Source organism: Ahaetulla prasina, chromosome 1 (genome assembly GCF_028640845.1).
Source record: "Ahaetulla prasina isolate Xishuangbanna chromosome 1, ASM2864084v1, whole genome shotgun sequence".
Classification (NCBI taxonomy): Eukaryota; Metazoa; Chordata; class Lepidosauria; order Squamata; family Colubridae; genus Ahaetulla; species Ahaetulla prasina.
The window spans coordinates 120,384,987-120,396,795 of NC_080539.1; the positions used below are offsets into that span (position 1 = coordinate 120,384,987).

General features: G+C 36.0%; 1 protein-coding gene across 5 annotated transcripts in view; it reads left to right on the forward strand.

Annotated features, from left to right (window-relative positions):
* The window catches only part of BVES (blood vessel epicardial substance), a 69,440-nt gene extending 58,743 nt beyond the window's left edge, over positions 1-10,697 (forward strand). For all 5 annotated transcript variants that reach the window (XM_058174616.1, XM_058174602.1, XM_058174625.1 and 2 more), the window contains 3 exons: positions 2,147-2,314; positions 4,522-4,663; positions 8,052-10,697. In XM_058174616.1, the coding sequence (XP_058030599.1) occupies positions 2,147-2,314; positions 4,522-4,663; positions 8,052-8,164 (423 nt within the window). In that variant the 3' untranslated portion in view covers positions 8,165-10,697. The remainder of the gene's footprint in view (positions 1-2,146; positions 2,315-4,521; positions 4,664-8,051) is intronic.
* The last annotated feature ends 1,112 nt before the right edge of the window (positions 10,698-11,809 follow it).

Genomic DNA, 11,809 nt, shown 5'->3' on the forward strand with positions numbered 1-11,809 from the left:
TTTCCTTTCCTTTCCTTTTTCAAACATGTGAGGGGAAAAAAGATGGAATCATTGCAGTGTCTTTCAGTAATAAAAGACAATTTCTGCCTTGGAAGCCTGACCAGGAATGATTATGCAGTTGTTAGTTAACTTGATAGTAAAAGTGAAACTGAGCCTGGTATAGAATCTAAAATCAGGGACTTAGCGTAATATGTTCCACTCAAGAACTGGGCTTAATGCCATAGAAAGAATATTGTCATAATACAGTAATCACCCTACTGGAAGGCAAGTACAAGATACTTCTGCTCTTTCTAACATATTATCTACTTTGGGTTTTGCACATTGATTTATTCAGGCTTGGAGAAAATACCATCTCTACCATATACTGAAAGAAAACATCTCAGATCTCCTATTCTGCACATTAATTTAAATTTAATCAAAAGAAGAACAAGGCAAGAAAAGGAGTACTGAATTTATTTGTCAAAGGGACTGAAATCCACACATTGTTTTGAGCTCAACTGAACATTTTTAACCACAAGTTTCTTGAATTCTGTTTATTTAATATTTACTTAATCTCTGTGCTTTTTTTTAATGAATGGAAAATGTTTTTTTAATTCACATTTCTTAAACATTTCTTAAAAAGTGCAACTATGCAGTTAACGATACATAGACAACACTTACAAATAATTTATGGATCTCCCCACATGATTAGATATTGCTTTCATTTTGTTCTTCAGAAGGAGCATACTTAAATTTTTGGTTTATGGATCGTTGGGTGAGAGTATTTGGCTTCTTTTTGTTCTTGTTAATACACTGGTGCCATCTGCTGGATTTAGATTTATGGAGATGCCCTGAACACAATCACTCGTAGCTGGCTTGCATATATAAACAGCGCTTAGATTGAATTTTATTCTGAGGCTGCAATCTTTGAAGCATTCAACTGAAGATAGTCCATCCCATGATATTGTTACTTCTACTTATTTGATTAGTGTTTATGCTGGATGTGACAAAGGAGGAGCAATATTTCGCTTGAAGAAAAGATCTGAGTTGCATATTATCGGAGTACAGGTAGTCCTTGATTTATGGCCACAATTGAGCTTAACATTTCTGTTTTTAAGTGAAACATTTGTTAAGTGAGTTTTGCCCCATTTTACGACTTAAGTTAGTAACCCAGTTTACTAATAGTTAGTAAATCTGGCTTCCCCATTGAGTTTGCTTGTCAGCAGGTTGCAAAAGGTGATCACATGACCTTGGGACACTGCATAAACAGCAACTAGTTACCAAGCATCTGAATTTTGATCACATGATCATGGGGAAGCTGCGACAGTTGTAAGTGTGAAAAAAGGTCATAAGTCACATTTTTCAGTGTCATTGTAACTTTGAACAGTCACTAAGCAAACTGTTGTAAGTCGAGGATTACCTGTATATGGCCATTTCAGAACGGGTCCCTCAGAGATGGGTTGGATCAATCCAGACAAGGGCAGCCAAGAGATACACACATTTTAACACTCTGCTGGCAGCTGGTAGTGATACAGATTTTGGCAGTGCAAATATGGAAGCTGTATTTCAGAACTATGGAATGATAAAGGACGTTTTATAATATCCCCAAAAGTAAGGGGTAGTGGAATTGTTTAACCCCCTTGCCTTATATTATTCTTAAAATAATTAGAGGAAAATTATGGTTATTATTCCGCTTCGGATTCAACTTTTCCGTTTTCTTTGACTTTAAGTACAACTTTAAGAAAACTTTATCCGCAAATATGATTTAGAAGCACTGGAGTGTTGGGCCTGCTGTGCAATGTTACATATTGTAATTAAAGCTTGGCTGTTTGACTTCTTGATACTGACTCTCCTGTTTCTTTAATTCCTCCTTTGCAATATCTTTGTTTACAGGGTTTTAAAAACCTAAATGAAGTAGAATAGAAAGCAAGGTTCTCAGTATAGTCAGAATACCATTTTCATCCTTGCTGACATGAGAACGTTCATAAAGTATTTTTAATATGCTGACTCTGTAAACCGCTCAGAGAGAGCTGTAGAGCACTATGAAGCAGTATATAAGTCTAAGTGCTGCTGCTATTAATCATTTGCTGAGCTCTGAATTAAATATGCTGTAGTCATTGGGACAATTAAAATGCTGTATTAATTATTTACCACACTTTCTTTATAGGTGTCAATTACTGCTGATGATAACTGCAAATTCTTATGTTGGTCCAGAGAGAGATTAGTGTATTTTCTAGAATCAGAGCCATTTCTTTTTGAAATATTTAAGTATCTTATCGGAAAGGATATTACAAACAAGTTATACTCATTAAATGATCCAACCCTAAGTGATAAGGTGAGCATTTCTCTTTTGACTTCCATGCATTATGTAACTGTTTTATAGATGAGCTAAGTTGTGCTCCCTTCTAAAACGCACAACATCCTTTCCCACAGAGCTTCTTAAAACACAATTGATTCAGGATGCCTATTTATAATTTTCTACTGAATGTGGTTTCTGTCAATTATCTTATCTTAAATCCAAGAGAAGATAAACATGACCACTGGATGATGACAATTAAAAGTTTTTTGAGGGAACTAAACAACTACTAATAGTTGTAATGCTTAATTTATGTAATTCTGTTGTCATGCAGAGCAACGCTTAACAGTTATATTTTTGAAACTGTTTAATTGTCAAACATCATTTGGTTTTGGGGATTGGATCAAGAACTCATCAAAACTCTGGAAGATTTTAAACTGTTTTGACATTTCACCTTTGTTCCGTGCTCATTAATATCTATATGGCCCTTTCCATCGTAGGATATTTAGAGACATTGAATATATTTATTGTTCTGCATGGCACTGGAACTCCCTTGCCATAAACTGAACTGTATAAGTTTTAACATGCTTCCACTTGGATAGCTGATTATATATCTTAATGCATCAATGCTCTTTTGAAAGTAAAGGCTTTCTTCACTATCAGAGAATTTGGGAGCTGGAGTTTTAAGCAATGATTCAAAGAAAAAGTATAAAGAAACCACTTCTGCATGACTGTGAAGAAAGCTACATGGGCACATCCATGAAGTCACGAGGCACCAAGTTCTTTACTTTTATAGTTCCATTGGGACAGATTTGTCATACTTGATTGGGCCATACAAACTTACATAATGCCACAGTTAATCAAACTCTGTGGCTCTCTATATGTATTTTTTCTCCTTCTAATCTAAACTCACGCTGTTAGCATAAGTGTCTACTTGCTGTTTTAAATCTTCTACTCCTGATTTATATGTGAAAAGAAGAGAATGAAATAGAGAACAGCAGGCTACCTAAAGCATAAAACAAACTAGCTAAACCTAAAATGTGTATTTTAAAGTCTCCCTCAGGGGTGGGCTGCTGGGGATTTGCAGGGGTTCGGGAGAACCTCTAGCTAAGATTTTATGCAGTTCGCAGAACCGCCAAATCTCACTCCTGGCTGGCTCCACTCACCCCTCTCCTCCCCTTCCCGGAGTCCCCACGTGACCCATTTTGTATGTAGGTAAGTGCAGGGCGCGCATGGACAGGGGCAAAATGGGCCTACTGGAAATTCGGGAAGGCCAGAAATGGCCCGTTTCCGGCCTCCAGAGGGCCTCCAGAGTCCAGGGAGGGCAAAAAAGCCCCCAACCACCATGGTGCAGGAGACCCACCATGGCTAAACCTACCCAGCAACCAGGCAGAGAACCCCTTGCTAAAATTTTTGAAGCCCACCCCTGTTGTTTTTAAATATTATCCATTGGAATGATCCTGCCCTTAGAGTTATCCTTGAATACTACCTTTAATAGCTATTTCTTCTCTTTTTTTTCTTCCCTGTAGCGACATGGACAAACACTTGCTTTTGTATGTAAATTCCCCACAACCTAGGGGTCTGGGAATGAGAAAGTGACAATTGTTATTTCTGTGCTGCACATCAAGAGATATGTGGGCAAGTCCTTAGCCACTCGCGTCCAGCTTACAGTTTTTCCCCACCTTAAATGCCCCTGTTCTGGCCTATAAATCTGTGGCAAAACTGGAATTATTTGGCTAGAAGTGGCCTGATTGCTTTTTAAGATTTTTTAATCCTAACATCATTGGGGTAGAATAATTTGCATAATTCTGCCTGCGCCCCAAAATAGTAAAACTAGACTTCTTCTGTTGAAGATCTCCTGTCCTGTTGAGTCTTCTTCCAGTAATGTTATATCTTAACCCTTGAGGAATTATAGAGCATCAATATCTGTCTTTCTAGTTTTTGCTGAGCATGACCAATATAGAGGGAAGCTGTCAGTTTAGTGGAGACCAACAGGTTTCTACCCTGTTATATGTAAATTGCCGCAGAGTGCTTATTTTTTTCTCATAATTTAGTTGTCCAAGTTATAATTAGCAGATATTCTTTCATCCTATTCTACCTCTTGTGGTGGTGTTGGGATGATAGCTGACAAAACATGTTCTGAGCAACTTAGAAGAAATGATGGCAGGATATAAACATAAGAGATGAATATTTTTAGTAGCATCTGGGACTGATGGAGAATTGTGTGGTTTTTATTTTCTGTGCAGACATCCCAAAAAATAGATCGCCAGCCCAGTCTGTCTTCCCAACAGTCTGTGATGCAAATGAGGAATAGCATGGCAAGTTCAAGCGATGGTGAAGACGGATTGCAACATTTTCTCCGTGGAACCTCTATTGCATCTACCCTTCGTGAGTCATTAACTAGTCAGTCAACATTTCCAGGCATCACTAAACATTGTAGTCAGTGGCCAAAATCGTGTTGCTTTTGGGGAGAAGAGTTGGGAAGGGGAAAAGGGAATCATGTAACAAGGTGCATCTGAATGCATCGCTCTACTGCTTATATTAGGGCCAGTATTTGCATTCCTCTCACTCAGTAGTTACGGTCAAACAGCTCCTTTTCCATGTGTGACTAATTATCATAAACCAAACATGGCAGGCCAATTTTTCATTTGAATGTTTCTTCATATATATTTCTTAATGTGGGGTAATTTCTGCACTTAACTGTTAATTTTCAAATATGGAAATAGAAAACTCCAAAATTGTTACCAAATTTTAATTTTCAATGTGAGAGAAGAGGGGAGACCAAAGATGTAATTGGGAAACTCTGTTCAATTTTAATTAAATGTAAAAGCCAATGATTTAAAATGAGAACCCACCTGGAGTGCAGTGCCCAGCAAATCCCTGAACGGCTAGGATGGTCTATGACCACAAAAGACCTGGGCCCCTCCCTTACATAAATTAGACCTCTTTCCTCCAACCAATTAGTGTTTCATAGTGTTGAGGGGAAAAAAAGAGAGAATTATTATATACAATATGATCCTATGCATTTTTTTTCAGAAGTTGGTTTCTTTATTTTCTGCACTAAGTTAATTCTACACTAAAAATACATAGGACTAAAACTACTAATAAAAGCATATATGTATTTAATATTTATTGATGTAAATCTGATTCTTGTGTTTTTAAAAATAAACCAATAATGATTCACTTATGGAATGAATCCTTATGGACTGAATTTAAAGTATGTTTTTTGTCAACAGCATGATGTATTCATCAACATTGTCAAAAATTGTATGAAATGAACTGAATGTCACATGCTTGAGTGAAATAATAGTTTTGGTTCTTCAGAATTAAAGATTGTATCAGTGTACAAAAGCTGTATCCATCCTTCTGAGGTTGGTAAAATGAGGACCCCGATTGTTGGGGGTAATATACTGACTCTGTAAACCGCTTAGAGACAGCCGGTGAAGCATTTTGAAGTGGTATATAAGTGCTATTGCTATTGCTATGTAGACTTGTATTCAACTGTAGAAATTCATAATACAATTTATGGTGATTCCATACATGGTTTTAGGGTCACAATATCTTGCTCATTTGCAATGTTAATTTTAGATTAGTAGGAATGCTGTAATTACTTATATTTATTGTAACTACATTACACTCCTTAAAAAAAGACACTAGCTTTTCCCTATCTGGGGGACTGCAATTCCTAAAATTTCCAGATAGGAAAATTTTGGAGAGGGTATCCTAGAATATGTTGCCCGTGCCTCACCTGACCACCTAAAATAGATTGCGCTTTTTTTCTGCTGATGATACTTAAGTTGTATTTCAAAGGCCCCAGAACTGTAACCCATATGTGGCATGTAGCTCACTAGCACCCCTTTGGTGGCATTTGGTGTTCCACAGGGTAACTGATTCTTAAGCTCTTGAAACATTTTTCCATTTTGGGAATTCTGAAGGATTTGAAGGGGTGAAATGAAGCTTGAGGGGCCAATCTATTGCACTAGAAACATGCTAAAGTGTAGAAGCTTCAGTCAAGTTATGGACACACTCACTGCAACTATTGGTGCTTCCTGCAGCTTGCCACATCTTCATGGTGCTTCCTGAATTCAAAACATGTATATTTTTCATATAAACAATTCTGTTAGGTAAAACAAATATGCAGCTTCTTTAAGGAAGCACTGATAGGTGTGATGTACACGCCCACCCAAAGCACCCTTTGAGCATAATCCTGAACTGCAGCACGTCCTAACATTACACTCCTTGGGGGAGGGGGGGGAATAGCTTATCAAAAAAAGAGCCGATTTTCCATACTTTTTTGATACTTGACTTAAACTATTCTGTAACCTTCCATCTTCTGTTTTAAAAAACCCCACATATCTCCTTGTACACATACAAAGAGATATGCAGACACATGTTAATAGAAGGACAACTGAAGGTTATTGCGAACTCTTGTGGTGATGAGAACAGATGAAGCTTAAAATCTTAAAATAGCAAACCTTTAAAAAAAATTGCAAGAAAAAGCGGCCCAGCTGATTTTGGTTTTTTTTAAATGAAGTCTTTGCATAGCAGGCAGAGCTTGGATCGGTCCTCCTAACATTGGGCAGCCCTGCTCGAGGTGACGCCAGAAAGAAACAGAATTCTGTATTTTTTATTTTGAGCGTTAGGAGGCATAGACTCCTCCATTTATATACATAGCTGCCCAACCACTCTTGTTACTTAGTGTGTCCATTCCGTAAGGCATATGTAGATAGGAATATCTATGTATTGTACTTTATTCATTGTGTGCTTCATGACCTTCTCATGGGAGGGAAAGGTGAAAAATCTTCTCCAGACTTGATGCTTCAGAAAAATATGAGCGGTCATATTTGAATAGCAAAGCAGGAAACATCTTAATGAGGATGACTCATTGCATTGCAGGAAGCGATGAGATGCATCGTGTGCAGGCCTTCTTCATGCACAGCCATGCAGTTATGGGCATGTGAAGTTATCCCCACAAGGGAAATAGTTGAATCTTTCCTTCCATCAAACAGATGCACTTTATGTAATTACAGTGAAGATGTGTTCTTTTTCTCAACCCTGGGAGGCTCCAGGGTCAAAATGCCCTGACACAGCATGTTCCTTGCAAGCACTGTGGAAAGCCTTTGTCTGCAGAAAGCCTAATGCTGCAATCCTATATGTGCATTTACCTGAGAATAACTGAGCTGAGCTCAGCTGAATTACTTTTGAATAAACAGTCATAGGATTATTATGGGATAGTATTTTATCAAATAGCCGTTTGTTTGTTCATTCATTCATTTATTCATTCATTCATTTGCTTTTATATCCTGTGTTTTTATTAATATTGAATGTTTCCAGTAACTAACAACTAACGGTTTTTTTTTAAAAAGTCAATAACAATTAATTGATTCTGAGCATGTATTGTGCAAGTAGTTTCAATGTAAATAAAATTTAACTACTACATTTCCTATTGATTTGCTTGAATCTTTGCTTCTGGAAAAATTATCAGAAAGTACAGAATACTATTTTATTTAATTCCATTACATTTGGATTGACACTAGATTGTGGAAGTGTGGTCTATATAATACTCTGGAACTCAAGAAGGGCTGTTCAGAATGAATTGTAGGTGAAATTTTATTTTTTAATTTTCTTTTTCTATCTCTGGCACTCGATAGACTAACCCAAATCATTCAATTACTGCAGGATATTTTTAAAGGTACTTGGAATATATCATTACTGTTGTTCACTGTTTTAAGTATTACTTTTTAAAAAAATGATTGCTTTTTGAAAATGTTGGCAGGCCAACCATCTCCTTGTTTAAGAACATCATCCAAAATGAAACCAATTGAAGAAAGTGTGGAAGACGATGTCTTTGAAGCTCCATCTGCCACACCATTTAAAGATCATGAGTGACTTCACAGGACATTCATGCATTTGTTCAGAAGAATTGCAACTATAGATGATGGCTTTGTTATTTGTGCTTTAATTTTATCGATCTTTTGACTTTGTAGTATCTATGAGCAAACTTTCACCGATCACTCAAACTGTAGTAACCTCCACTCCAACAATCTTGTTTGTTTCAATACAACTAAAAGACCTAATTGGGGCCTCTTTATTCTTGAATGAATGAAATATGAGGAACTATGTGAGGAATGGAGCAACTATATATACACAGGGCATTTATGCACACATCTGGCTCCTGTTCTAAAGTAAATGGCAGCTTTCACAGCATCTGGAGAGCTACAGGTGCATTAGCCTAGGCCAGGGCTGTCAAACTCATGACTCACAGGTTGGATGTGTCATGCGCTGGCCATGCCCATGCCCAGTTTGGCGAAGAGGGGAAAAGTCCCAATATGTCACATAACACCACTGTGACGATGCGAGTTTGACACTCCTGGCCTAGGCACATAAGGGCGTTAACACATAATTACATTGCAATGAACCAGGTGGATTATATGGAAAGTAGTCCCAGCAAAATATGTTTTTAGGCAATAAGTAGGGTGTGATTCTAAAGAGACTTAGCAGTGATACATCTGCACAATATCAAAAATGTAGGTTTACTACAGTATTGACCTGTATCTCATAAATATTAAAACCTTGGCAGCAGTAACTTGTTAAATTAGCAATGGAGAGGGTAGTTTCTAGCATCCTTTCCTGTCTTGAATTGGAAAATGATTACTATTGTCAAAAACAAAAGTTCTGATTAGGTATTGTGTAGTATGCTACTCACATTCTGGCATGTGTATAAGTGAGCAGTTCTCATTTTTCCTCACTTCCTTATAGTGTCAGTAGGGTTGATTCCAAGCATACTTTTACACATAATTCTCTCTTGATGAACTGGAACCAATAATGTTACAATCAGCAGTGATTATGGTTCTTTTGGATCAGTTTTTTTTGTGTGTGTTTATACACACACACACACACACACACACACACACACATATATGCCTTTAGGTGTGGCACAATTGTGTTCAAATATTCAAATAAAAGGTGTCTATTGTAATTAAATTTGAAGCCTAAGTTATTAGTAACTTTAAAACAATAGACACCTTTCAATGTCATTTATTTATTGAATTTATTGGGGATTGTTTTTATTATATTTATGTAGTGAAAATTTTACACTAACATCACTGAGTTATAAACTAAACCTATTTTATATAGAAATAAGCAAGCATACTTCCTAAAGACAGAAGCCATCCAAGCTTACTATTCTTTTAAAGTTTATATTAATATAGGATTACTGGCACCAAAGTTAAAATGAATTTACGTGGCATAAAAATAATACAAAGTTTGAGATGGTCTCTTTCCATCTTACCTAATTCTAAAACATATTGGGAAGATAATCTTCCCCCCTTGAAGGAGATGGGCCATCTAAAAATATGAAATACAAATAAATAAAATGAATACTATGAGCATAAATAAATACTTGCTTATTATTTACCTTTTTATTATTTATTATAAATAATAAATGATAAACACTTTTATTCCCATTCTTTAAAACTTTACAATACAATGCTTAATTTTTTTCACTGAAATTGGTGATAGATAACAGTATTTAATTTTATTGTAATATAGCTGATTCAGAAAATAACTAGAAATAGTCATCTATGGAGCTTGCACTGACAAGCATCTTAAGGAAAAAGCTCTAAGGTAAAAGAAAATACATTTGTTATGACAGATGGCTCTAAAATCAGCAATTATTTATGTGATAGCTATCTTTGAAGATCTTTGTATACTGCACAGCTTTTGAAAACGGAAGTTTAGCATTAAAAATTCAATGGTCAGTTTGTGACATGGAACAAGTTTATTTTTCTAGGTATTTAATTCTTTTGATAAGATGCTGCCAAAATTGTATCTCTGATTATTATTATTATGGAAAAAATGTACAGTTATACAATTCAGACATAGTAAGTACTAGACTGGATAAACCAAAACAATTTTTTTAAATGTGAATTTACTATGGTGCCATTATAATTCACTGTTATAATTTCTGATCAAGCTTGAACTGGATTGAATGTTTCAAACCTGAACATAGGAGAAAAAATGTATATAACTTTTTGGTACAATAAAACTGTTAAAGAAAAGCATATGATTTCAAAACTAAATGTTTCTCTATATAAGCTCCCCTTCCAACAACCAAGCAACAGTTACCATGGCCTATATGTGCGATTCTCATGGTACCATGGCTATATTTTTAACCATTCAGTGAAATTAACCTTTGTGGCTGTAATGGATTTTTCCAATGAATTCATTCCAGCATTAGAAGTTACATTTGGTTATTGACAGGTTTGCCATTAACATTACCAAATTATATAATTAACATTAACTCTGCACATAATTGATTAGTCATAAAGTAGCAACATTGCTATTTTGCCTGTTTCCTTTTCAAATTTTCCTGGCTAAATTTATGATTTTCCTTGCAACAACGTGTAATAAAGTTTTTCAATAAGCCTCATATTAGTACTTCATTGCTGTTAAACTTTCAGCTGTTGCTATCAACATGAATATTAAAATCAGTGTTACTGTAACTGTATTTTACTGCTATAGTCATGGAAATGATACTGCTGATAGATACAAATGAATAAGATGATGAAAATTATGGTCATCTTTCAGGGAAATATTTCTGTGACATAAAGTGGCATTTTTCAAAAGATGGGACAAACTTTTCGAATTAGGTCCAATCAGTAGAAGTCTATAAATACAAGTTTGCAACAATTCTAGTCATTACTGCTGATGCTACACTTTTCCCAATTAATGTAAACTTTTCTAAAGTTGATGGCTGGCGTTACCTTTTAGTAACCTCTGTGTTTTAATTATGGTTGTGTTTCTACAGCATACTAAATCAATTTTTGCTTAACCAAGGTTTGAGCTTATAGAAGTCACTAAACCATACAAGCTGGTTTACATATTACATTTTGGTTTAAACCCACAATACAAATGGAGCCTCTCTGTTTCATGTATGTCTTAATCATACCGGCTTAGTTAGCTTACTTAGTTACAATCCATAAGAGGCATTTCACATTTTCTCAGGCTTCATCCTAACCAATCACTCACAGCAGAAATAGTGCTAGCAGCTTCCCTATACCAATAGCACTTAGACTTATATACCGCTTTATAGCCCTCTCTAAACAGTTTACAGAGTCAGCATATTGACCCCCAACAATCTGGGTCCTCATTTTACTAACCTTGGAAGAATGGAAGACTGAGTCAACCTTGAGCCGCTCAGAATCGAACTCCTGGAGTGAGCAGAGAGTTAGCATATAGTACTGCATTCTAACCACTGCACCGCCATGGCTCAAGTTTCTTTCAGACTGAATTCCTATGGTTTTCAGATCTTTCCTTCATACATGCTGGCAGTATTGTTTCTCTTTTGGTACAAGCCCCTTGGAAAGTCTTTTCTAATGGTAACTGGATTTTCAAACAATTGTTTTCTTTTCCAAAGTTATTTGCCTTATACCTATATAAATCAAGGCAACTTCTCCCAGCTTTATAGTCTTCATGGAGTATGAAGTTTCTCTTTCGTAAGCAACTGCTGTGTAGTTTTGCATAACACATAAC